Consider the following 27,979-nt stretch of genomic DNA (forward strand, 5'->3'; position numbering starts at 1 on the left):
CCCTGTGCCCTGCCTGTTCAGAGACAGGGGTGTCTCCAAGCTTTCGTTTTTCCTTGCTGTGCCTTTAAGAGCTGCAGGAATGCAAAGAGTCTGGAGGAGGGGTGGGGTCTCCCAACAGGACTTCTGGGAAAAGGATCCTGGGAATTTTTGCCAGAAACTAAACTGAAATTCCAACTCTGAGAAGTTGGGGGTGGTTTGTTTTGTGTTGGGTCAGGCCTGTGATTGGACTGCAGAATCCGCTAGGGAGGAGGAAAGCAGAAGTAAAATGCAAGGAGCCAAGGAGAGGAGGAGGGCTGCCCTCCCCACCCTTACCCCCACCCCAGTGCACACTCACCCAGGCCTGCAAGAGGGTGCAGCCACTAGCCTGGAGAGGATCAGTGTGTGTGAAGGGTGATAATAACAGATGGACCCAAGGAACTCTCTACCCCACATCGACCTGCAAGGCCTCCAGGGGCCGGCTTGCCAACAGCTGGACTTGATCACTGGCTTGCAAAGTGAGATCACGCATCTGGTGGAATAACAAGCAGGCTTTGCTCTCTGGCTGTTTGTGGAGGATTTTCACAGCAGTGGCTAGAAAGTGGGAGACTGCTACCTGGACCCTTGAGTTTTCTTGGAGAAGCACAGCACAGGAGATTCCACCCTTGGGTGATTCGCAGGACAATGATGGCCCTTCAGCAAGCATCTGCTTTCCTGGTTCTGTTCCTTGCGGCTCTCCTGCTCCCTCCACAGTGTGCCCAGGACCCGGCCATGGTGCACTACATCTACCAGCGCTTTCAAGTCTTGGAGGTAGGTGGCATCTGTGCACCTGATCCGGGGAACATGCCTCCCGGAAGTCACGTTATCTTACCCCTGTTTCCCTCTCTACTGGGATGCACTTTCCCCACATATATCATAAATACATTGCCAACATTACACTTGAGATTTTTTATCATCTAGTGGTTCAGAAAGCTGGCTCCAGAGCCCAGGCTGCACCACTCCCAAACTTTGAGCAGGCTTCACTTTGTGGTCTGATCTGACAAGTTTTCTTATCTGTAAAGTGGGGATGATAATAGAATTTATCTCCTATGGCTATTCTGAACATTGCCTGGCATGGCGGTAAATGTTACAAAGTGTTGTTATTATTCAATAGTTCCATTATTTAAATATGAAAATTAAAAATTTTGGTCACTTCTGGGGTGCCTGGGTGACTCAGTCGGTTAAGTGTCAGTCTTCAGCTCAGGTCATGATCTCACAGTTCATGAGTTCAAGCCCTGCATCAGGCTCTGTGCTGACAGCTCAGAGCCTAGAGCCTGCTTCCGATTCTGTGTCTCCCTCTCTCTCTGACCCTGCCCTGCTCATGCTCTGTCTCTCTCTCAAAAACAAATAAACATTAAAAACAAAAAATAATTTAAAAATTTTGGTCACTTTTTATTCATATTTTACTATATCAGGATGATAGATGTTAGTTTTCCTTTTGTTTTTTTATGATAAAATATTAGGCCACTGTAAAAAGTTATGGTATTATATCAAGAGGGTACATCTTAGCTCCTTTGCCAAACTGCACTTGGGTTTAGAAATGAGTAGATTTCAGGGGTGCCTGGGTGGCTCAGTCTGTTGAGCGCTGACTTCTGCTCAGGTCATGATCTCATGGTTTGTGAGTTCGAGCCCCACATTGGCCTCTGTGCTGACAGCTCAGAGCCTGGAGCCTGCTTCGGATCCTTTGTCTCCCTCTCACTCTCTGCCCCTCCCCCACTCATGCTCTGCCTCTCTCTCTCTCTCTCTCAAAAGAAAAAAAATGAGTAGATTTCAGCAGTGTTAGAGAGAAAGTGTTGGGGGTCCCCTTCCCCATTGGTTGCAGCTGCCACTTCACTAAAATTTGTAAAACCCACAATTTTTGCAGCACAGACAGGCTCCCAGCGACAAATGTAACCCTGTGCCCTAGCCTTTGGCATACCCCTGGCGTTGCCATTATTTCATACTCAATTGCCTTGCTTTTGTACAAGTTAAATTTTGATAAATTCTTTACCTTTTTCCAAAGACACTTTTTTTTTCCAAAGACACTCTTGTTTCCAATATTTATTTTATATATCTTCTTGAATATTTTTAAAGTCCAAATTAGTTGATGATCTGGTTAAGAAAAATAATTCCAAAGAGCAGGCTGAATGCATTTCCTAATGTCCAGCCAACCAGCTGAGGCTGGGGGCAGGGAACAAGATGGTCCCAGGCCATGGCCTCTTGCTGCTTGCCTTACTTGCTCTTTCCTCAGACAGCTCCTCCCCAGGGTACCTCCTTGAAAGTGCCAGAATTAGGCTCAACCCTGGGCCCCCTGCATTTAGCACTAGCTTGCCCTGGGTGGGATTCCTGCAGGTTTCCCTCAATACCTGAAAAGTTTTTCTGCAGAAAAGGGTATAAAGTGCAGACACTTTGATTGCTATGAATGTGGATTTTTTAAAAGATGGGGATATGGTTCCTATAGATCTTCCCACCCTGGTCAAGACTTGGAGGGGAAGTCAAATCCCAGGTGGCAGTCACTGTTGACCAATGTGGACACTTACAAAGTAATACAGTTCTCACCTTGAGGGATTTTTTAAAAATTTTTTAACATTTATTTATTATTGAGAGACAGAGAGAGACAGAGCATGAGCATGGGAGGGGCAGAGAGAGAGGGAGAAAGAATCCAAAGCAGGCTCCAGGCTCTGAGCTGTCAGCACAGAGCCCGACACAGGGCTTGAACTCACAAACTGCGAGCTCATGACCTGAGCTGAGGTTGGACACTTAACTGACTGAGCCACCCAGACACCCCTGATTATTTGTATTTTAAAAATATTTTTCTGCGAATGATAGCTATTTGTATTCTTGACCAATTTAAGTAACTAGCAATAATTTGAGAATTTATTTTCTGACTGAAGCAAGGACTGGAAAAATGTACCCAAGCAACGAGGGCATACATTCACGACTTCCAAGAGTTCTCAAAAAACCTATCCGTTATGCTGGGAAGATGTCAGACCTCCACCAGTGAGTATAGGAGTGCAGTGGCTAACCTGGCCCTGAGAGTCGAACGTGCCCAGCGCGAGATAGACTACCTGGAGTACCTGCGGGAAGCTGACATATGCCTGGAATCAGAGGACAAGACCCTGGCAGAAAAGCTCATCCAAGAGGCCGAAGAAGAGAAAAGGATCCGGACTCTGCTGAATGCAAGTAAGAGAACCATGTCTTTTACAGCCCTTGTAGGGACTCACATTCAGAGACACAGACTCAGCACAGATAGGGGTCTGGCCAGGTATGAGAGTAAGAACCAGATGTACAGTTTTGGAGGCAGGCTCTGGGAGGGAAACCTTACCAGGGAACAGGTGTCTGAAGGAAAAAGTCCTTCTCAGAAAGCAGCTTTTCCTTTCATAGAGAGTTCTTAAAGCCCCCATAGAAGGTCAGGGCTTCAGTGTCAGAGGTCAGCTAGGGAAGCACATCTCCAGATAGACCTTGGTTTGGAAGAGGTGTGTGGTACCAGATCCTTCCAGAGAGGGTAGAAGGTTGGCAGATTCCCCCGGTGCCCTGAGAGTAGGCAGCGGCTGCTAATGTGCCAAGAGATAGTCTGAAATTGTAAATGGCATTGGTCAACCCTCAGGACTGAGGACTGCAGTGAATCATTACTGTGTTGTCAGGATGGTGATATCTAGGGGATTTGTCTTCCATCTTGGGATCCTGTTCAAATCCCTTCCAGGCCATTAAGAATAATGGTTAGGAGCTCAAATTATAATAACGAGTATCAAGCAAGACAAACATAAGCGAGAAAGAAAATTTCCTGTGCATGAGTCCATTTTATTAAAACAATGAGGGAGACAAGTCACCCAGCTCAGAGTCTGTATTCTGATATGGTTTCACTGCAAATAGGAAAACTTTATTTATATGTTAATTGTGTCTGTCCCAAATGTGAGAAATTCCATCAGAGAAATAAGATAAAAGATGAGTGTCATCATTGTGCTAAAGGTTTCATATATGTTCTCAGTGTAATCCTGATAAGAACTCCATGGGTCATCATAAGATGGGTCTTCCTAAATGATGTGACACTTGATCTGAGTTTTTTTTTTTAATTTTTTTTAAATGTTTATTTATTTTTAAGAGACAGAGAGAAACAGATCACAAGCAGGGGAGGGACAGAGAGAGAAGGAGACACAGAATCCTAAGTAGGCTCCAGGCTCTGAACTGTCAGCACAGAGCCCAACCTGGGGCCTAAACTCACAAAGCGCAAGATCATGACCTGAGCCAAAGTTGGCCACTTAACTGACTGAGCCACCCAGGTGCCCCTTGATCTGAGTTTTAAACAAAGTATTAGAGAAAAATGAGCAAAGGGTACATGAGGTGAGGGCACAATATACTGAAGGCATGAGAGTATAGAACACTTTGGCATGTAGGTCTGAAGTCTGCAGATATGGCCGAGGGGAAGCTCAGTGGGGCAGATGCATTTGCAAAACAAGAAACAAGATTGTAGGGTTCAATGAAAGACCTTGCATGTGAAGCTCAGGCGTTTGAACTTGATTTGGAAAAATGATAGAGAACCACTAAACAATGTTCATTAGGGACATGACATGAAGGAAGAGGGCAAGACTAGAGAAAGGAGACCAGTGGGGGACTACTGTAGCAATTGGGGCAACAAGTGATGGTGTCTGCATTAGGTGTCATTGAGATAGAGAAGGGTGGATGGATTTGAGAGCCATTGAGAGTTGGAATCCACATGGCTTGGTGACTCATAATTAAAGGTGAAAAATGACTGAAAATGATGAGTCCAGGACACTTTCCAGATCTTTGACTTAGGTTTTGGGTGGTTGGTCTCAAATACGTTGAGATAAGAAACCCAGGAGGAGTTTTGGAGCACTATTACTCTACTATTTGTTTTTTCAGAAAACTTATTACTCTGAAATCTTCTAGTTCATTTATTTGCTCACTGCTTATTTTCTGCCTCTGCATCTAGAATGTTAGCTCTATATGATCCTGCACAATGCTGTGCCCCAGTGCCTAGAACAGTGTCTGTGTTCAACACATATTTGTCAGTGAATAACTAAGTGAACAAATGAATGGATTGTTGGAGAGACTGTCAGCATGGACAGAGGAGTTATTAGGTTTTGATGGAAAGGAGAACAGAAGGCAGAGAGAAGGGTGCCTATCTATAATATGAAGTAGTTGATCAAGTTGGTTGAATGAGTAATTGATCCTTTTTGGCCTTGACATTATCTTGAGATGAATCATCCTCTGAGAGGGAGCAACTGGGGATAAACATGGGGTGAGAGAAGGAGGGAAAGGGTAAGGATGATCTAGGAGAGGATGAACAGAGACTGCCTAAAAAGCTGATGAGGAGGATTGGGTATTATTAATGTGCCTGAGCTTTCCTGCCAGGGGTCAGGCAGGACCCGGATCCTGAACGGTGGTGCTAGATTAGATCCCTGAGCTGCTCCTGGTCCCTGGACTGGCTAAGCCCCTCAGTCCTTGGGGTTGCCTCTTTCTTCTCCAGCTAGAGCCCAGCAGAGGTCCTGATTCTGAACTTGCTGCTCTTTGAACCCTTATCATCTGCCTCATCCCTCAGACACTGGAGGCCTGAAATATTCCCTCTTCCATGGTGAGTGAAAACTTTCAACTTTTCAGAGATTGCTTCTTCCACGCCTGTTCCCTCTGGAGCCCTTGACTGATGATTCATTGGTTTAAGATTCCACACTTTTGACCCCTACCCCTGGACGGGCCCTGTGCTACACAGTAGGGATAAAGGCGTGAGCAGAACATGTCTGTCCTCTGAGCTTCCTTTCTTACTGCTCCTCTTGCCTCCGGTCTTGCCTCCTATCTGCTGTCACACAGACCTCTCCACAATACAAAATTAATCACATTACTCCTCTGTGTAGAACTATCAACACCAAAATTTCCATTCAAATCTCTTGGCCTTTTATATAAGAAAGGCCCTTTACGAAATGACTCAAGTTCATTTCTGGCTGCTTCTTCTCTCACACTTTACCCACATGCAGTTGCAATTAAATATATATTATATATTATAATATATATATTATATATATAGTTTTTCTTATTCCCCCTTTTTGACTCAAAAATGCTGTGAATTCTCTGTGCATCCCTTCTGCCAGGCAGATTGACCTCTGGTGCTCCTGGAGCAGCTCATTAAATCCTCCAAGGGAGCATTAATACTTTCAACCACAAACATATGTGTGTGTATTTATTCCTCAACCAGACCATAAACATACAGACATCTTCCTGTCTGTATTCACAGTGTCTAGATCAGCATGGCCCGTGGAGGAGGCTGTAAAAATTGTCCATAGAGGAGATACTGATGGCAGAGTCCCCTCAGAGCTTAGTTTAGGGGAAGACAAACCTGTAAACAACCACAATTGTGTGATTAGTATTGACGTATTATTTTCAGAGTTTCTCCGCTCAAGAATAGACTTTTCTGTGTTTTGTATTCTGTGCCCATCCCCCACTTTTCCTTTTTTTGCCATTTCTTTTTTGTTTAAAAAAATTTTTTTTAACATTTATTTATTTTTGAGAGAGACAGAGACAGTGCGAGGTGGGAAGGGGCAGAGAGAGAAGGAGACACAGAATCCGAAGCAGGCTCCAGGCTCTGAGCTGTCAGCATAGGGCCCCATGCGGAATTCGAATTCAATGAACTGCGAGATCATAACCTGAGCAGAATTCAGATGCTTAACCGACTGAGCCACCCAAGTACCCCTCTTTTTTTGCCATTTCTGTTAGTAACTATATCTATCTTAGTTTTCTAATGCTGAGTAACAAATTGCTGCAGATTTAGCAGCTTAAAACAAGGTACATTTATTATCTCAGAGAATCTGTGGATCAGGAGTCTAGGCACAGTTTCACCTTCCTTTGTTCAAGGCCTCGGGAGGGTACGGTCAAGGTATTAGCTGGGCTACATTCTCACCCAGAGCTCAGGGTCCTCTTCCAAGCTTACTGAAGTTTTTGACAGAATTTGCTTTCTTACGGCTCTAAGACTGAGGCCCTCGGCTTGTGTTGCCCATTGACATCAGCAGTTCACAATGTCGTTGTTGCTTCTTCAAGGACAGAAGGAGAGTGTTTCTCTTCAGCCTAGTCCCTCTTAAGAATTTGTATGTGATATAAGCCAGGCCTACCCATAATAACCTTCTTTTGGGTTAGCTCAGAATCAACTGACTTGGGACCTTAATTATATCTGCAAAATCCCTCCACCTTTGTCTTGTTATGTAACCAAATCATGGGTGCTATCCTGTCATATTCACAGATGTCACACACAGCCAAGGGGAGGGGATTACGTAGGGTACGTCCACCAGGGGAAGGAATCTTGGGGGCCATCTTAGAACTCTGCCTACCTGGTGCTCTAGTCCACTAGGCCTAGCTGGTGTCACTAATTACATGTATCGACTTTCTTCCTACAAGGCTCTGATCTTCCTGTCTTCTAACCTTGGCCAGAAGAGACTGAGCCAGCTAGAGAGCTCCCACTAAAATCCTTAAGATTCATGTCAGCACCCTTGTGTGTGTTGGGAAACACCTTGGGATTACAGGCCAGGGAGGGTTTGTCACATCACAGGGTTTCATTCATACATATATACTGTCTTCTAAAGAGAGTTTCTTCAGGGGGCACCTGGGTGGCTCAGTCTGTTAAGCATTTGACTTCGGCTCAGGTCATGATATCATGGTTTATGAATTCGAGTTCCGTATTGGGTGAGCCCCACTTCTCTCTCTCTCTCTCTCTCTCTCTCTGCCCCTCATGGTATTCTCTCTCTCTCCCCTCCCTCCCTCCCTCTCTCTCTCTCTCTGCCCTCACACACTTGTGCCCTTTCTCTCTCTTAAAAAAAAAAGAGAGAGAGAGAGAGAGAGAGTGTCTTTGGAAATCCCATAGGGAGAGAATGATGCAGCTTCCTTGGGAGATTCTACCCTGTGTCTCAGGATACTTCGAGAAAATTCTGACATCAGTCTAAAATGGTTTGCATTTATTCCTGGAATATTTCTCAGTCAACCAGAAAGGGTCAGATACTGGGGATGATAAATAAGATAGAATTGTTCTGTAATGAAGCCATTTCCTATAGAGTTGTTCTCAAGTCTTTAGGCTTTATTTAGAGATAATCCGCAAATGGTGTTCACGTGAGGGCAGCAATCCCAGGGATGTTTTGGGGTTAGGTCAAATTCTTAAATCTTAACTCCAACATGCACACTTTCTCTCTTCCTCTCTCCTTCACTCTCCATCTCTCTCTCTCTCTCTCTCTCTCTCTCTCTCTCTCTCACACACACACACACACACACACACACACGTACACACACAGAATGTAGAATGTAATGACTGAACGTTGCTGTACACAATCCAACTTATATTTAAAAGTCATTCGAAGTCTTTGGCACTCTGTTATTAGTAAAAAGAAATTTTGCATTGTACTTGGCAACTTAGGGCAAAGCACATTGCCTCAGATACCCAGATTGAGAATTTATCTAGCAGTTTTTTGCAGATTCTGCAGGCTACATTCTTGTGTGGATAAGAGTATTAACCTCTTTTTAACTCGCAAATAGCTTGTGAAGAAAAATTCTAAAGGCAGTCAAAACAAGCCATTATAGCGGATTTTATTTTATTTCCTGTTTCAGCACAGCAACTTTTATTGCAAGGCCGCATGTAGGTGACCTCAAGTAACCCTCTCTCTCCTGAATTAAATAACTCCTATCTTTTGTTAGATCATGTTTCAAAAAGAAAATCTGTTGCTGCACATTTAAATGCCTGTGGGATCCATTCAGGTATTATAAATGTGTCTGCCCTATATTCAAAGCCATTAAAAACAAAACGAAAAAAAAAAAAAAAACCCAAAAACAAACAAAAAAAAAACCCTGGCAGCCAAATAAAACATCTCTGTGAGTCAACTCCCAAGGTCCACTAGTTTGTGACACAGGGCACAAAACATTAAGAGAGGTATAACTCTAATTTGTGGCAATGTATTTACTATAAAGGAGGGGATTGAGAGTGTACACACAAGTGTAAGTGCAGGACAGAGAGAGAGGGAGAGAGAGAGAGAGAGAGTGTGTGTGTGTGTGTGTGTGTGTGCGCACGCACTTGTGTGCACACGCACATTTCTACCCAGAAGTTGCTGCAATATAGGGCCAGCAACACCAGAGATGTATATAATGTTTATCCTGGGCCGTCTCCGGCAGGGTTCCATAGGTCACCGTGCTGGGTCCAGAAGGGCCTATATACACAGCACTTCTTTTGTTTATCCATCTGGAAGGCCTGCAGTCTAAGAAGATACCTCCAGTCCCATCACTATGGATACTAATAGACGGTCCCAAAGTTGTTTCAGCTGATGGCTTTTGGCTCCAGGTAGAGTGAGCACCCATTCACTCTCTCTATAACTCATTCATTTGCTCACTCATTCAGCAAATGTCTAGTGAATTCCAGGTCTCCGTTGGCATGGTGCCAGGCATCAGAGATGGGACATTGAATAGGGTAACATCCTTGTCCTCAGGAAGCTACAGCCAAGTGGGGAGGCCATCTAAACAAACCCGCGGTAACAGCCAGAGTGATGACTGCTCTCACCAGAAGCACAGGGGCAGGCATTGAGTAATTTAGCAAGGTCAGGGTTGCTGTGGAGATGGGCGGGGAGGGACTGTGGAATTTGGAAAGTAACCCTCAAGCCGAGTTTTAATAATGGAAAAGAACAATTTGAATGGAGAATAGAGTAGAGGCTGCTTCAAGCAAATGGAACAGCCTGCGGAAGCACAGAGGCCTAATGGCGCTTGGCATTCAGACCTCAGGTGGAGGGAGAAGTTGTGGAGAGCAGACGAGAGAACTGGGCAGGGGCTTCATGCTAAGCCAGTCGACGCTTTCAAGCTATGAGAAATGAAAATAACGTGACTCATGGTAGCTAATATTTAGTGAGTGTTCATTAACTGAATAATCTTTAAGAATTTACCTTACTGGATTATATCATCCAATTCTCACGGCACCCCTATGTATATGTATTATAGTTATCCCCCGTTTTGTACGTGAGGAAATCAAGGCACTGAGAGGATAAGCAATCTGCCCAAGGTCTCACAGCCAGTTGATGCCAGAGCTGGGATTCAGACCAAGGCGGCTGACTCCTCCACATTCTAACCTCTCCCATCATGCTGTTGTGCTTAAGAGTGGTGAGCAGGGATGTGTCAGAGCTCAGACAGAGGTTGGGGAAGGTCATTCTGGCCACTGTGCATGGAACAGACTGGCAGTAGGGGAGGATGGGTGTACACAGAAGAGAGAACCAGGCAGGCCATCTCCAAGCCTGTCACGGAAGCACTCGAGGTAAGAGCCCACTGTTCCGAGACTCCGTGCCTGCACCCAGGAGGCCCAGCTTCTTGTGATCTCGTTGTGGGACACATATGAAGACCATGTCCCTCCCCTTGGTCACTGTTTGATGACGATTCTTACTCACAGGTTACTTTAATTTTTTTTTAAATGTTTACTTTTGAGAGAAAGACAGAGACAGAATGCGAGCCAGGGAGGGGTAGAGAGAAAGGGAGACAGAATCTGAAGCAGGCTCCAGGCTCTGAGCTGTCAGCACAGAGTCCGATGCAGGGCTCAAACCCACGAACCATGAGATCATGACCTGAGCCAAAGTTGGACACTCAACCGACAGCCACCCAGGCGCCCCACAAACAGATTACTTTAAATCATTCTTTTAAACCCTGGCCAAGAAGGGTCAAAAATTTTCCCCTACTTCCTTGGTTTTTAATTATTTGCCTTTCCTTCATTTACTTTATGTTTAAAATTTTTAGATTTTAAATTTTTATTTTTTATTTGCTTATTTTTACTTTTGAGGGGGGAGCAGGAAGGGGCAGAGAGAGGGGGAGACAATCTCAAGCAGGCTCCTCACTGTCAGCGCAGAGCTGGGTGCAGGACTCGAACTCACAAACCGCCAGATCATGACCTGAGCTGAAATCAAGAGTCTGACGCTTAACTGACTGAGCCAGGTGCCCCCATTTACATTTAAAATTAAACACTCATCTCTGTCCCCCCATGAGTTAGTAGAAGAGTTCCACACACACTTTTCCCGTGCTAGAAATCTCAGAAGCATCTCTTTGGCCCTCATCTGACCAGTCACCCTATCCAGTACATATTTCCTTCTGAACATCCCTCAAATTTATTTTTTCCATCTGCACTTTTCTCTCATCATCTCTGGTCCTGATTACTGCAGGAGCCTGCTGACCAAGCTTCCTGCTGCCAGCCTCTCCCTGTTCCAGGGCTCTGTCCTATGTTGCCACCAGGGTTATATTGCCAGATATACTGCATCATTGCTTTATCAACTTTGATGGTAACCACAACCTATGGGTTAAAGCAAACCCCATAACATAATATAAAGAAAGCCCTCTGGAGCTCCTGGGTGGCTCAGTTGGTTAAACGTCTGACTTTGGCTCAGGTCATGATCTCACGGTTCATGGGTTCGAGCCCCGCGTCAGGCTCCGTGCTGACAGCTCAGAGCCTGGAGCCTGCTTTGGATTCTGTGTCTCCCTCTCTCTGTGTCCCTCCCCCACTCACACTCCATCTCTCTCTGTGTCTCTCAAAAATAAATAAACATTGAAAAAAATTAAAAAAAAAAAAGAAAGCCCTTTACAACCTGACCCCGACCTACCTTTCTTTAACTCTTTTGTTATTCTCCATGAAAGTGGCATCTTCTGATTAAATAAAAACTATGAATATCACATAGACTATATTTACTGTATTTACCTTTATTGTAAAAAGGTAGATAACATGCTAACAGCTGAACACATGAACTTTGAATGTTTCTCAGCCTCATCTTATGTCACTACTGCCTGTTCGCATCCTCTCAATGCTCTATGCTGTGTCTGATGTGCTATTTGGAAAACAAAATATAGTTCATGCACCCCTACATTATTCATACTGTGCTTTCCAAGTCTATCACAGTGCCTGGAACAGAGTAGAAATCAATATTTTCTGACCTTGGGGAATAGTTTATTAGAGAGTGGAGGCAACTAATTGCCAAAGATTGTATTAAGCCCTTTGTCTGTTATGTTGCCCAAAACCCACCACACCCATGCCAGGGAGATACAATTATGACTTCTTTTTAGATGACGAAACTATGGTGCTGAGTGTTTCACGCAGCCCCATCTTCCTCCCACGCTCTGGCTAGGAGCATGTTCCCCTGCCCTAGACACACTAGATTCATCTCAGCCTCCATTTCTGCTCTCCATCCCCCCACCCCCACCCATGTCAATTCTCTGTTGCCACAAGAATGCTGCAAAACAAACCACTTTATAACTTAGTGTGTTAAAACAATAATCATTGATTATTTCTTAGGAGTCTATAGGACAGCAGGGCAGTTCTGTTGGTCCTGGCCAGGCTTGGCTGCTCTTGGGTGGGTTCTTCAGTGGCACATTGCCCAGGGGATGGCTGGTTGAGGAGGGCCTCAGCTGGGATGGTTTGGGTCTCCTCCACATGGTCCCTGATCTTTCAGGAAGTGAACCTGGGCGGGCTTGTTCCCATGATAGAGGCAGACCTCTGAGGAAGGAGGCACAAGCCTACTAAAGGTCTGGTCCCTTGTACTGAATTCTTTGGGCCAAAGCAAGTTCCAAGCCTGGCTCTAGAGCCCACACTTCCACTAGAACCTCCAACAACATCTCATAAGGCAAAAGCCAAAAGGTCCTGATGCTCCTGGAAAGAGGCAGTAATCAAGATCAGTTTTTACATATGCCAATTTCTATATGGAAGCAGTAAATTGTGCATTAGTGTGACTGATGATTTTGAGGCTGCTGCAAAGTTCAAGTTCAGGAGAGCAAGTCCTAGACTTTGAGACAGGAAGGATGAGAACAGGATGAAGTGAGACTTATCTCACAGGAAGAATCTGTGGTACAATGTCAAAATGACTCTGTTTTCCAACCAAGCAAATGGGAGAATGGCAGTACCACACCTAGAAACTAAGAACATTTCCATCTTTTTTAGTTTGGTAAGAATGTTACAGGAAGAAAATAAAGAAAAAAACACTATGCAAGAAAAACCCACAAGAACCAGCTCATTTTTGAAATGAACAATACACAAAAACAAAAATGTTCATAATTATAACCTTGGAATGCTTAAATGTTGCAACAGTCAGAAAATTGGTTCAAAATGGAGCTGTTTGATCGGAAATTCCTCAGAGACTGCCCACTTCAATGCCTCACTTCCCATGCATGTTGACCAGCCTGGACCTGCTAGGACAGCATTCTCAAACGTTCAGTTTCAGGAACCTTTTACACTTCTAAAAAGTTATTCAGGATCCCAAAGAATTTTTCTTGATGTAATTTATATCTGTTAACACTGTATTCATAATTAAAATAGAAAAATTATAGTGTGTGCCAGATGGCTCTTTTAGGACAGACATACAACAGTAAAAACAACAGATTAGACAAAGCCTTGCCCTTGTGGGGGTTACATTCTATTGAGGGGAGTCAAACGATAAATATGTTAATGGACACATTTAAAGCATGTCAGAAGATAATAAATACCATGGAAGAAAATCAGCTAAGGTGTGGAGGTTATGAGAGCTGGCCAATTCCAAAAGGAAGCATCTGAAGGAGTCTGGCTGTGTTGGATTCCAGCGAGAGGGACCCCACAGTGGAAGCAGGCCAGACTCACACTCGCATTCACACATCTTGCAGGCTTCCATCCGCTCCTGTGAGGTTCTCAACTTGATCTGGAGAACAGAGCCATGCAGGCTACCAGCCATGTATCAAGTCTGTTTTCTTTCTCACAAGCTGCTGCTAATCACCAATAAAGGGAGGCTGTCAGGGTACGACACTGGGTACCATGGAATAGTTTGAAGTTAGTCTGGGAACCTAGAAAAACCTCTAATATAGATTTACTACAGACTTCTGTAGGACTCACCCAAACCAACATATGCTGTATGCCAGGCTCTTTTAAAGCCCTGGATTCACAGTCGTGCAAAGCCAAACCCTACTGTGGCTCACTCACTAAGTACCATTTCCCACAAGCCAGCCTTCCCTCTTTCCTGCCATCCATCTACCCAGGCACTCAAGAGTGTGAAATAGCACCTGCTCATGTCTGCCCATACCTCTTGCCATTCAAATCTGATTTCTAAGCTGGCATACCATGAGTTGGGATAGTAAGTTTGGACACTGACTAATACTGCATTCTCTGAATCAAATTGATTCCTGAGTTTGTGGACAGTAAGCAGTAAGAGATTAAATAGACAGGATATATGTAGTGGGTCCCAGGAGCTATGGATAAAAACAAATAAGACACAGCCCCTGTGTAAAGTGCTTGCTAGGAAACAGAGTGAGTAAGCAAATCCACTTCTGCACCAGAACTGCTCTGGGAGGCACCTGCACAGAGTGCTTGGGACGCACAAGGAGGAGCAACAGATTGCCCTGTAGGAGCCAGAGAATTTGGTTTTGAAGGACCAGTAGATGTATCCCAAGTGAGTGAAGGCAAAATATGGAAAGCTAAGGAAAAATATGGGTGAAGTCTAAGACTTGTAAGAGGTCATGGCAAGTTGGTGACCGGTGACCAGCCCGGTGTGGTGGGGAAGTGCCAAGAGGAGGTCAGATGAAGGACCTTGAGTGCCGTGCAGAGATATCTGAAACTTATTCTGTAGCAGAAAGCATGAAACAGACCTAATTTCTAGAAGAAATTAAGTCCATGCTGACAATTTCATTGTACTGACTGGCTCGAAGCTTTTCTAATTAACTGCTCATTTGAGAGCTTCCATCTTTGTCATCCTAGAGCCTGACGTTGTACTGTCACCCGATAGGTATTGACTAATGTTTATTAACCTGAATACAATCCAGGTGCTTAAAAAAAAGTCAAGTTTCATAGCACAGAATTTCAAGAAGCAGTCAAAATACTCATGGTTTTATAGGAGTTCTCTTTTTTTATTTTTTATTATTTTTTTAAATGTTTATTTGTTTTTGAGACAGAATGCAAATGGGGGAGCAGCAGAGAGAGAGAGAGAGAGAGAGAGAGAGACATGCAGAATCTGAAGCAGGCTCCAGGCTCTGAGCTGTCAGCACAGAGCCCAGTGCAGGGCTTCAACCCACCAGAAGCAGGATCATAACCTGAGCCAAAGTCAGACACTCAAGCGACTGAGCCACCCAGGTGCCCCTGGCGTTCTCTCTCTCTCTTTTTTTTTTTTAATGAACTCATCCCTGTTTTCCCCAAGCAAACCTGGGTTCCCTTCTCTGTTGCTCTCCTGTGCATTCCATCGCCCCTAGCCTTGAGGGCTCCCTCCATCTACCTAGTTGCTAAGACCTGACCCCTATTTTCCTAAGGTTTTCCCAAATCCTTACTCATTTTGCCATGTCCATCATTATTTGGATATCTCTGATCTGGATTATACCTACAGACTCTCTACCTGTTTCCCTGTGCCGCCTGTTTCCCACCCCTACCCCCAGTCCATTCTCCACCAACATCCAGACCATGTTTCTAAAACATAACCACAGGGGAGTTGCATCACTCCCTATAGAGGAACAAGTCTCACCAGGTCTGGAGAGTATTGCCATTAAATAAGGGAAAAAGTATTTTAAAAATTCAAAGAGTGTTATTTGTATATGAAATCACTGTGAGGCCTTGGGCCACACTCTGTCCTAATTGCCTGTCTCCAATTGTGCTTGAGGGAAAACCATAGATTTGCATTCTCTGATTTGCAGTTGGATCCTTCATTGTCATTGTCTCTGTTAAATAATTTGCATCTTTGTTGAGCTCAAAGCTTTTAAATGTATTTCTTCCTCAGCTCTTTTCTCCTGCTAATTATCTCTCTCTGAAGAAAAGCACTGAAGGGACTTCTAACTTACCCTTTTACTCAAACACTATAAGTATATTTTCTCCAAATTCCAAAAAGAAGAGGAATTTATAAAAATCATAGACTATCTGCCCTGAAGAAACTCCAGGCTGAACTCCTCATTTTAAGGCTAGGATAGGTAAGGGCGGATTGACCAAAGGACTTTCAGGGAGACACATGGAGAACCAGAGATGGGGTTCAGAGCATTCAGGTCTCTGACTCCCAGTGCTGGGTTCCCTCTACAAAGGAAGGATTGGAGGAGCACAAGGGGCAGTTGTGTGTTTCTGCACTCTCACAACTGTCTCTGCCTAATCAAAACCATCTATCAACACTCTTCTTGTTTTGCTATTTCTCTAAGGATTCTGCATGAGAAAGGAGGAATAGAAGGAGAAAGAAGAATGGTTGAATTAGTTTCTGCTGTATATTAAATGAACATTTTCTCACTCATGAGACATTGAATGTGCCTTGTTCTTAGCCATAGTCCCCCTCTGTAGCTGGGCTGTAAGCCTGCTGACTGTCCTCCTGTAGGGATGGGCCTGCCCTGGGGCTGGCTGGAGGGTTCCTGGTTAGCTCTGCCTCCTGGTGCACATTAAGTTAGGAGGACCTATAGCCATGTGACCTTCTAAGTAACTTATCCAAGCCTTTCTTTTCCTTTAGAAAATGGAGTTTGAAATATTTACCACTTAGGCTTATTGTAAGAACTAGACAAGTTGATGTAAATAAAGTTATCACCATACCAAGCACATTATGTGTATTTGTACATATTTATTAACTTCTCAAGGCTTTGTGCTTGTTCTCCAATCAGAAACAGTTTCTGAGCTTCTCTGGTGGCCCATGGACCCCTCCTCTTCCCCATTAAAGACATTTATGAGCAGTTGTAAACTTAAACCCCCATTCATTCATTCATTCATTCACCCTCCGTGATCACCAGAGAGTGTGAGAAGAGCAAAGCATCCGCAGGAGACAGAATCCGCTTGGGAAGCTGAGAAAAGGTACACTTCACCTGGCAGAGATGGGGCCCTGATAAACAGAACAGCCCCCTCCTCCCTTTTCCAGCCACAGCCTGGAGCTGCCCCTACCCACCCCCACCCCCACCCCCACCCCGCCCATGCCCCGCCTCCCAGGCTCAGCCTGGTGAGGGGCCTTCTGTTAGCAGTCCTGCAGTGCCTAAGGTTTAAAGTAGCTGGAGCAGCCTTCTCTGCCTTCCCCAGGGGGAATGCTTCCTGTACATTAATCCCCCCTTATCTGTGGTTTTGCTTTCCACAGTTTCAGTGACTGCTGTCAACTGCACTTCAGAAGCAGATGATCCTCCTTCTGACGAACGTCAGAAGGTCAGTAGTAGCCTAAACGCTGTGTCCCAGTGCCTATGTCATTCACCTCACTTTATCTCATCACATGGGCATTTTATCATCGCACATCATCCTAAGAAGTGTGAGTACAGTACAGTACGATACTTTTGAGAGAGAGAGAGAGAGAGAACCACATTCACCTAACATTTATTACAGTATATTGTTATAATTGTTCTATTATAATTGTTAATCTCTACAGTGCCTAATTTATAAATTAAACTTTATCACAAGTGTCCATGTATAATGTATAGGGAAAAACATAGTATGTGTATATAGATATAGATGATATAGGTAGATATAGATATAGATATAGATATAGATATAGATGATATAGATATAGATACAGATATAGATATATAGGCATCCCCTGGGGTCTTAGAACCTATCCCTCACAGACGAGGGGTGATGACTGTAACCAGGCTGAAGTGGACCCAGAGGCAAGGGGAAACAATCCCTCGGGCTGGCAAAGCATGTCAACAGGGGGATATGGTGGCAACTGATGGCTAAGAGGTTTCTATAGCTTGTCCCAAAGTCTGTCCCTGGCCATGGTAGGGACCAGGCAAGGCCTCTGGGCATCTGGGAACAGCCACTGATGACCTGACCTTGGAAAGGACTGACCTGCTGAGGCTCTGCTCTCCCCAGCTAGAGTTGCTCCCCACGCCCGCTCCTGCCATATGCTCCTTGATAAGAACCTTGTGTCAGATTTTCAAATGAAATAATGGATTTGAAAGTATCTTAAAAGCTTTAAAGTACTTTACAAATTATTATTTACTTAAGACAGGCCTGTGGTCAGAACTCCAGATGCACAGTACTATGTAGGCCCTAGAAAAACATCTGTTTGAATGAATCTACTTCCCTCATTAATGCAATAGATATTTATTGAACCCACAAAGCACTGAGTTAGGCAGTGGCGGTACAAAAGTAAACATGAAGACAAAAGCCCTACTTTTGTGGAGCTTATAGTCTAGTGGGGGAGAAGGTCAATAAGCTAATAAATAAAACAGATGACATAATTACAGAATATGACAAGTGATCTCAAGGAAATAAGAAAGATGTTGTAGTAGGTCATTTTAAATTTAGATGCAGTAGTCACAGGAAGCCCCTTAGGGAGATGATATTGAAACAAAGACTTGAAGGATGAGAGGAGCAGACTGTGGGAAGATCAAGGAAAAGAGTACCCAAGGCAGAAAGAATCACAAGTACAAGAGCCATGAGGCAGAGACAAACTTGACATGCTCCTGGAATAGCAAGAAAACCAGTGTAATCACAACACAGTGAGCCGGGGCGGAGAGTGGAGGATACAGCTGCCATACCATGTAGGTACTTTAGGACAGAGTAAGAGGTTAGGATTTTATTCCAAGAATGATAGGCGAATGGGTTTAGCAGGCCAGCCACATAATTTATGTTTTTAAAAAGATTACTTCTACTGCTTTGTGGAGAGCATATTATAGGTAAGCCAGAGTAAAATCAGAGAGACAAATTAGAGACCACTGTAGTGGTCTAGGCAAGAGGGAAGAATTCAGGGAGTACAGGGATGAATGGTGGGAAGAGGAGGAAAGAAATATATTTGAGCATTAAAAAAATTGTTTTTAATATTTATTTTTGAGAGAGACACAGAGAGACAGAGAGAGAGAGACAGAGCGTGAGCACGGGAGGGGCAGAGAGAGAGGGAGTCACCGAATCTGAAGCAGGCTCCAGGGTCAGAGCTGTCAGCACAGAGTCTAACGTGGGGCTCCAACTCACAAACCATGAGATTATGACCTGAGCTGGAGTCAGAGGCTCAACTGACTGAGCCACCCAGGCGCCCCTTGAGCATTTTAATTTAAGTATAACATAATTTAAAGATTAGTTTTACTATCAGAACTTGGTGGTGGTGGGAAGATGGAGAGAAAGGAGTTAAGAATGACTTCTAGGGGAGTCTGGGTGGCTCAGTGGCTTGGTTAAGCTTATGACTTTTTTTAAAAAAATTTTGTTAACAAAAAAAAATTTTTTTTAATGTTTACCCATTTTTGAGAGAGAGAGAGAGAGAGAGAGAGAGAGAGACAGACAGACAGACAGGCCATGAGCTGGGGAAGGGCAGAGAGAGAGAAAGAGGGAGACACAGAATTCAAAGCAGACTCCAGGCTCTGAGCTGTCAGCACAGAACCTGATGCGGGGCTCAAACCCACAGACGGTGAAATCATGACCTGAGCCGAAATTGGCCACTTAACCAACTGAGCCATCAGGAGTCCCCCAACTCTTGATATCAGCTCAGGTCATGATCTCACAATTGTGAGATGGAGCCTCACATCAGGCTCGGAGCCAAACGTGGAGGATTCTCCATGCTGGGCACAAGAATCCTCTTAGGATTTTCTCTCCTTCTCCCTCTGCCCCTTCTCCCCTTCGGAAAAAAAAATTACTTATAGATAAGAAACTTTGTTGATGGTTTTTGCTTAAAATGGGAAGAGTGGGGAGAAAAAGAGTTTGGGATATAAAAGCAAGGGTTCTATGTTGAACAGGTTAAGTTTGAAGATATCCAAGTAGGGCTACTGAGCAGGCAGTTGGATAAGTGGGTTTGGGACTTAGTAGACATCCTGATAGGATGTCATTCCAGAGACAACTTCAGAATTTATCATTAATTAGAATTGAAATGGTATGCAGAGCCATGAGATAGAATGAGGTGGTTCAGAAAGTGATTACAGACAGAAGGGGTGTGAGGACAAAGCACTTATGGGTGGGAGAGGAAAAGAAACCAACAATGGATGCAAAAAAAAAAAAATCCAGAAAGATGGGAAGACAAACAAGAGGAAGGGTGTTCCAGAATCCACACAAAAGAGTCTCAAGGGGAGGTAGCAATCAAGTAATCAAATTTTGCTGAGAAGTTGGTTAAGATGAAAACTGAGAATTGACCCTTGGATTTGGCAACATGGAGGTTGTTGGTGACCTTGAGAAGAACTGATTCTGTGGCATAGGCAGGGAAGTTTAGATCAGTGAGAGCCTGAAGTCTGATTAGAATGGCTTAGGGCATAATTGGAGGTGAGGAAGTTCCTCCTTTGAGGACTTTTATTATAAAGTGCAAGAGAGAAATGGGGCACATTAGAAAGTGAAATAAGAGGCAAGATCTTCATATGAAAGTAAGGAGGGTATGATGAAGGCTTGAGGAGGGAAGAGAAGGTATAATAATAGTGGATGGTGAATTGATTAAGGAACCGTGGTAAGATGGCTGGCCAAACAGCTGGCAGAACAAGCAGTTTGCTGAAATGCTTGCTTACCTCAGAACCTCTGGGACTTCTCTGGGTATGCACCTCTCTTCTTTGTGTCTAGTTTCTCTTCCTTCACCCTGTTTCTGTCCTCTGACTCTAGATAGTCCCCAGTTGTCCTGCAGAACCCAAACATTTATTAAGAAGAAAATGACAACCCATGAGCCCATCCAGCTTCTTATACCAAAGCCTTTGCAAAGACTTGAGGGAAACCCCCAGAGAGCTCAGTTGTCCCAGAAAGATTGTTATACACCTGTAATTCCACTACAAAATGCTCCAGGAGTCAAGGAGAGAGGCCCATACAGCTCCTGTCCCACCCATGATACAGACCTCAGCAGGGTTTGAGGGATACCTGCAGGATTCCTCATGCTTCCAGTAAGCCACCACTCTCTATCTCTGTAACTCTGTAGACTGTCTAATGGTGCAGTCCCAACAAGTTCATCATTAGAGCTGATGACTCAGTCCTAATGGGTCCTGAAATGACCAGTGGAACTAATTTCATCTTGGCCCATATCCCTCTTTAGCTTGGACACCATGAGAATTCCAAAACATGAAGGTCATCTGGAAGATAGCATATTTAAGGGCCAGGTCGAAATGGCTCACACCACTTCTGTCCACATCTCTTTGGACAGAACACGGGTCAGTGGATGCAGCCTAACTACAAAGAAAGCTGAGAATATAGAAGTAGGGAAGAGGAAAATGAAATGGCATTTAGTGAACACAGATACTGTCACTGCCATAAGCAGAGAAGAAGCAGGTAGGAGGCACACACAGAGACTGTAGTGACACAAAGATCAAGGGCAAAGAAATCTTCAAGAAGAAGGAATTAATCAATACCATCATTCTATGGGAAGATCAAGTAAGATAGGAACGTAAAGGTCTGAGTTTTCGGTTTGGAGGTCCCCAGTGACATTATGGAGGGTGATTTCTGCAGAGTTATTTTGAAGTGAAAGATGGGAGGTGAAGAAGTAGATCCAGAGAACAAACTGTTCTGGAACAGAAACTATGTAAAATGACAGAAAGAGTGAAGTAACTAGAAAATGGTGCCTAATTGAGGGAGAATTGTTTTTTAATATAGGCAAAGTGTTTACAAGCTAAGGAACTAGCCATGAAGGAGAAATTAAAGATAACAGAAAGGAGGCAATTCATTGAGGGAATCAAGAAGAAGCCAGGAAAGAGTGAGATCAGAGCACAAGTGAAAGAATTAGTCTTGCACAGGGGGAATGATGTGGCCTCTTCTAAGATGTGTGGGAGGATAGCAAAGGTAGGAACAACTTAAGAGAAGTTTATAGGCGAGGGACAGAGGTGGAGGCACTTCATGTCTGGTGGTATTTATTTTTGCAAAGGAATTAATCTGCTGTTGGTGAAGAGACTGATGGGGTAGAGTGTGAGTATATGGGGGTGGGATTTAAGATACCTGCTGTGTGGAAGACAGGGGACTAACCATGGAAAGAGCAGTATGTACTTAGGGCCCAGGTGAGGACGGAGATGCCGTATGTGCAGGGGCACCTTTGGGAGATCTTCTCCACCACACGCAACTCTCTGGGACACAGCCAGAGGTTTGGATTCACTCAGGGCCACGGATTTTTGTAGACTGCATACTGTGGAATAATTAGGGGGGTAAGCATGCTAGTGAGAGAGGTATTACAGTGGTCCAGGTTGGACAGAAAAGGAGGCTGACAGCCTGGGAGAAAGCAGAGGTCAAGGGACTCCAGGGCCCAGGGAAATGGAAGAGCAAAGGGGGTAAGAGCAAAGAGGTGAGAAATGGAAAGGCAAAGTGTTGTTGCAGAGGGTAGGATAGTAGAATTTTACATTTCTCATAGGGAACAGTTCCAGGGGATGGGTGGGGGGGGGCGGGGATCCAGAGTATGGACATGGAGGGGGTTGCTAAAGTAGGTTGAAAGCAAGGTGCTGTGGAGCTGAAGAGGTTGGAAGTGCTCAGGTCCCTAATGCATATGGGTAGTGTCCTGGAGAGCTCTCAGTGATTTAGGCTAGAAGGAGTTGATAGCATGAGATACAAAGAAGGAAGGTTTTTTTTTTAAGTTTATTTATTTATTGCGGGGGTGGGGGTTGTTGCCGAGAGTGGGAGAGAGAGGATACCAAGCAGGCTCTGCACTTGATCCCAGAAACTGTAAGATCATGACCTGAGTCGAAATCAAGAGTCCAACGCTTAACCGACTGAGTCACCCAGGCACCCCAAGAAGGGAGGGTTTTTGCACGAAGGAAAGTAGAAAAGCTGGAAAAATGTAACCCCACCTTTTTTTTTTTAACTTCATCTTCCTCCACCTATTTTAGACCCTTATGATCCTGTTTGGATTATAGAAATACTCTCCTAATTGGTTTCCCTGATTTTGGTTTCCCTCCCATGTATCCATCATACACACAACTGCCAGCTTAATTAATCTTGACCAGGATTCACTCTTGCTCAAAAACTTCAGTAGCTCTTCACCTGCCTCTACAATAAAATCTATATTCTTTAGCCCCACCCTCAGTGTTCCAGGCACAGAGCTGGTTTCAATCGATTTTGTTTTATGCATCTAGTTTGGGGCAAGAGCAAGTATGTAGTTTACACTGGGTTAAACCCTGCACTACTTTCCTAACACTGATCCTGAAGGACTTTCCCAAATGTGGTTTTGTTAACTGTAAAGAATGTTATTCCCAACCATCTCTGAATGGCATCCTTCAAGGGCCAATTCAAATACACATTATCCCCTTCCTTAAATGACAGCACCATTCTCTGTCCTTTTGTAAAAAAATTCACTTTAAACTTCATATTGTAGTTAGGTGCCTATTAAGCAAGAACCATTCTTGATTTATCACTGTACCTCAGCCTATTGTACCCCATAACACCTATCTCAGTACCTTGCCTTTTGGAGGTATCCATTGTCTGCTGACTGACCAAATGCGTGCATTCATATAAATAAGTGAATGGATGAATAGAGTTCTTCTAAAGTTCTAGTAGTATTAAGGGCCAGAATCCTTCACTAGAAGGTGATCTCTTCAAGGTTTAGGATTGATATTATATATATTTTTTATTCTCAATACTTAGTTAACATGGTTCTGGGAGACTTGTAAGCTAAGTACACAGAAGATACCCAGTAAGATCTTTGCAAATGGAATTGAACTAGGTGGCTTCACACCTAAGTGATTCTCACTGTGTCAACCCCAAGAAAGTGAACAGGGTCTCTGATCCAGCAAATAGCTGTTTATATCCTGACTTGAATAAAATGTTGACTCTTATAATTCGACAGCAACTCCCTTAACAGAGACCCATTTATTCATTTAATTATTTGATTCTTTGAACCATACTATAAATTGTGATTGATTTATGCGTGATAACTTTATTCTAGACACTGAAGGGGAAAAAAAGCAATCAGTGAGAACAGACACATGAAAAGATGCTCAACATCACTAATCATCAGGGAAATGTAAATCAAACCCACAAAGAGCTACCACCTTATATCTGTCAGAATGGCTAGTATCAAAAAAGACAAATAACAAGGATGTGGAGTCAAAAGGAACCCTCGTGTGCTATTAGTGGGAATGTAAATCGTTGTAGCCACTGTGGAAAACAGTAGGGAGGTTCCTCAAAATAGAGATACCATATAATCCAGTAATTCCACTACTGGGTTTTTACCCCAAAATACCAAAGTGTACTAAATTTGAAAAGATACGTGCATCCCTGTGTTTACTACATCATTATCCCCAAAACATAGAAGCACTTAAGTGTCCACCAACAGAGAAGTGGATAAAGAAGATACGGTATATAGACAATGAAATATTATTCTGCCATAAGAAAGAAAGGAATATTGCCATTTGGGACAACATGGATGGACCTAGAAGGGATTATGCTAAGTGAAATAAATGAGAGAAAAACAAATACCATATGATTTCATTTATATATGAAATCTTAAAAATAAAAAAAGCAGAAACAGACCCATAAATACAGAGAACAAACTAGTATTTGGGGGGCGGGGGGAGAGGGCAAAATGGGTGAAGGGGAGTGGGAGGTACAGGCATCCAGTTAAGAAATTAATGACCAGGCATCATGGGGCACCTGGGTGGCTCAGTCCATTAAGCGTCTGACTTCAGCTCAGGTCATGATCTCATGGTTTGTGAGTTTAAGCCCCACATCGGCCTCTGTGCTGACAGCTCAGAGTCTGGAGCCTGCTTCGGATTCTGTGTCTCTTTCTGTTCCTCCCCCACTCATGCTCTGTCTGTCTCTCAAAATAAATAAAGAATAAAAAAATAAAAAAAAAAGAAATTAATGTCATGAGGATAAAAGGCATAGACAGCATAGGGAATATAGTCAATGGTATTGTCATAGGGTTGTATGGTGACAGATGGCGGCTACACTTGCTGTAAGCAAGCATAACGTATAGACAAGTTGAATCACAATGTTGTACACGTGAAACTAATGTAACATTGTGTGTAAACTATGCAACAATAAGCAGGGAAAAAAAAGAAATCTGTGAGAAAAGCAGACCTCTCATGTTTACAAAGTCTCTCTCCTTTTTCTCCTGTTTTGCCAGGCTGTGACAACATGTTGATGGGCATAAAGTCTCTGAAAATAGTGAAGAAGACTATGGATACACATGGCTCTTGGATGAAAGATGCTGCCAGCAGTTCCCAAAAGGTTTATTTCCTAATCGGATCCAGAAACAAAACTCTGTGGGAATTTGCAAACATGCGGGCATTCATGGAGGATAGCACCAAGCCAGCCCCACGGAAGCTCATCCTAACGCATTCCTGGCAGGGAACAGGCCAAGTGATCCACAAAGGTTTTCTGTTTTTTCACAACCAAGGGACTCTCAATGAGATAATCAAATATAATCTGCAGAAGAGGACTGTGGAAGATCGAATGCTGCTCCCGGGAGGGGCAGGCCGAGCGCTGGTCTACCAGCACTCCCCGTCAACATACATTGACCTGGCTGTGGATGAGCATGGGCTCTGGGCCATCCACGCAGGGCCAGGCATCTCTGGCCATTTGGTTCTCACAAAAATTGAACCTGGCACACTGGGAGTGGAACACTCATGGGACACCCCATGCAGAAGCCAGGATGCCGAAGCCGCATTCCTTTTGTGTGGGGTTCTCTATGTGGTCTATAGTTCTGGTGGCCATGGCCCCCATCGTGTCACCTGTGTCTATGATCCGCTGGGCACTATCGGTGAGGAGGATCTGCCCAAACTGTTCTTCCCCAGGAGGCCGAGAAGTCATTCCGTGATCCATTACAACCCCAGAGATAAGCAGCTCTATGCCTGGAATGATGGAAACCAGATCATTTACAAACTCCAGACAAAGAGAAAGCAACCTCTGGAGTAATGCGTTACAGCAAGGAGGAAAGGCACTGTGGCTGTGGACACTGCTCTCCAGGACATTGAGGCCACAGCCCCTTTATACTATCGTGTCCCTCTGATCACAGACAGGCATAGGGTGTAGAAGCAGGCTTGCATATGCATCCTTCCCCGGATGTTATGGCCTGAGGTGTTTTCCAAGACCTTAGATGAGAGTCTGTCATTCAGACATTTTCTACTTCCATCACCCGTCCAAACCTCCGGGCTCTCTAGGCCTTCCACATTCTGATCCAGCTTACATCCATCCTTTTCTTTGCTCCCCTCAGCCAGCAATTAGAAATGAAGGCCACTGCCTAGTACTCCTGGCTTCCTTCCTGGCCTTTCCTGAAGCTCTTTCCTCTTTCACAAATACCTGTCGATATTCTTCCATCTGTCAGTGCCCCACTAAAGTACAATCTTTTCCTGATGTTGAATCTCCACTTCCCCTAGCTCTGCCCCGCCACCAAGCTAAGTAGATAAAATAGTGAAGCAAAACCATTCACATGTGAATACCACTTGCTGGTTACAAAGTGTTTGCACCTATGTACGTCGTTTAATCCCCATCCCATGTCTGTCTTCTGAGACATACATCCCGTGTATGTCTTCTGAGACATACAGAAGTCTTTATAATTGCCAGCTTAGAGATGAGAAAAGTTGAGGTGAGCCAAAGTAACACAGCCACAAAATGAAAATAAGGCTAGAAGATACTGCAAATCCCATAGTCTTTCCATTGCCCAAGGAAGCATCGAATATGTGTGTTTGTTCACCCAACCTTTTGTAAGCAATACGTTCATCATTTCATCCTAAAAATAATGGTCTGCCCCCTTTGGCCATTTTTCATGTCTGCACAAGACATTCCTATAAGCCCTTCAAAAGCTACTTCCCCCAGAAAACCAGCCAAGGGTGAGGACCCCCGCTGGAGCCTCATCTTGTTTTGCCTTCCCCTGTGTCTCTTTTCTTGCTAGAAACACAATAAAACTGACACGAAGCAAATAACCCTCATCAGGTTATATTTGCCTACGTGCCCTCAGCATACAAACTCTCAGGAAGTGCTGTCTGTGCTGGGATTCCCTGTGAAGCTCCCCAGCACACTGAGTCCCTTGGTAAAGATTCTGTCATCTGGATGGAAGCCAGGTAGCAGGCAAGCGGTTCCCTCTCACAGCAGGCATGCCAAGTGGCACAGGTGACAGAGGGCAGCTGTGCCTGTCCAGAGGGGCTTCTTCAAATCTTTCCCACGCGTTTGTCCAATTCAGCCTAGTGTGGGTCACAAGCTCAGGCTGTGGTGCCGGTCTGTGTCATGTGCTGAGGCCTCTGTCTTTCCAGGTTGGTCACATGAGAGGGTTGGCTTTGTGTGCCTGCAGCTGTTTTGCCAACTCTGCCAAGCTCAGGGCGGGACTGTAGGCAATGAAGAGACGTTCCCCCCTGCCCCCCATAGCATCTAAGTAGATGTCTGGCAGAATGGAATCACTCACCCCATGCATACAGCACAATTATCCACAGTTCTGATAGATACAGAGCCCCAATCTGTTGTGGAATGAGGCAGGTATGAATAAATAAACATGGCAATGTTCCCCACTCCATGGGTTTTTGGACATTACCTACTCCGTGGGTAAAATGACATTACCTATTTCATGGGGATAAGGAACATGGACTGCCTCGGGAGGAGGGTAGAGTGGGATTATCAGTGAATGGAATTATGTGTGAGTCCTGCACACATAATTCCTCTGGAGGCACAGAGGAGGGTTGCCCTTCATCTGTGATACACTTTAACTTGTCGACTCTGCAGAGTGCACCTGCCACTAACAACACTCCCAGGTGCTTTAAATTCCTACAGCTAGAATCACTCTTTTAGGTCAAGACATTTTCTCCTTGTCAATGTGCCACTTTGCTTCCTGGGAGCCAGGGCAGCAAAGCATTCAGGCCCACGGATACTATCTTGGGCTTCTTTTGGGTGAATTGTTCAACTCTGAGGTCTCTTGTTGGAGTTTAGTCAGGATGAAAGTCCCTAAGGCCTATAGCAGTAGTTAAACTCGATTGCATGTAAGAATCGCCTGAGGGGCTTTTAAAACTCCTAATACCAGGCCATACTCCCAGACGATTAAGCCAGAACCTCTGAAGGTAGGACCCAGGCTGTATTTTTTTAAGCCCCCTCCCGCAACATGGTTCTAGAGTGTGAATAAGCTTGAGAACCAGTGACTTACACCGTTTTTAAAGGTAATTTTAAAAAAGTAATCGTATAATTCAGAGAGCAGATTAGCATTTTCTAGGGACTGAGGCCAGGGCAGTGTGTCCACTG

General features: G+C 44.3%; 1 protein-coding gene across 2 annotated transcripts; it reads left to right on the forward strand.

Annotated features, from left to right (window-relative positions):
- Positions 1-265: 265 nt before the first annotated feature.
- Positions 266-27,258, forward strand: OLFML1 (olfactomedin like 1). 2 transcript variants are annotated; one of them, XM_045038903.1, is made up of 4 exons: positions 266-786; positions 2,889-3,177; positions 17,028-17,192; positions 24,882-27,258. In XM_045038903.1, exons 1-4 carry the CDS (start codon positions 661-663, stop codon positions 25,670-25,672), a joined length of 1,371 nt encoding a protein of 456 aa, XP_044894838.1. In that variant the 5' UTR covers positions 266-660; the 3' UTR covers positions 25,673-27,258. The 2 variants fall into 2 exon arrangements, with proteins under 2 accessions (XP_044894838.1, XP_003993016.1); XM_003992967.5 differs by lacking the exon at positions 17,028-17,192 and having other exon boundaries at positions 283-786.
- The last annotated feature ends 721 nt before the right edge of the window (positions 27,259-27,979 follow it).

This window comes from Felis catus, chromosome D1 (genome assembly GCF_018350175.1).
Source record: "Felis catus isolate Fca126 chromosome D1, F.catus_Fca126_mat1.0, whole genome shotgun sequence".
NCBI classification, from domain to species: Eukaryota; Metazoa; Chordata; class Mammalia; order Carnivora; family Felidae; genus Felis; species Felis catus.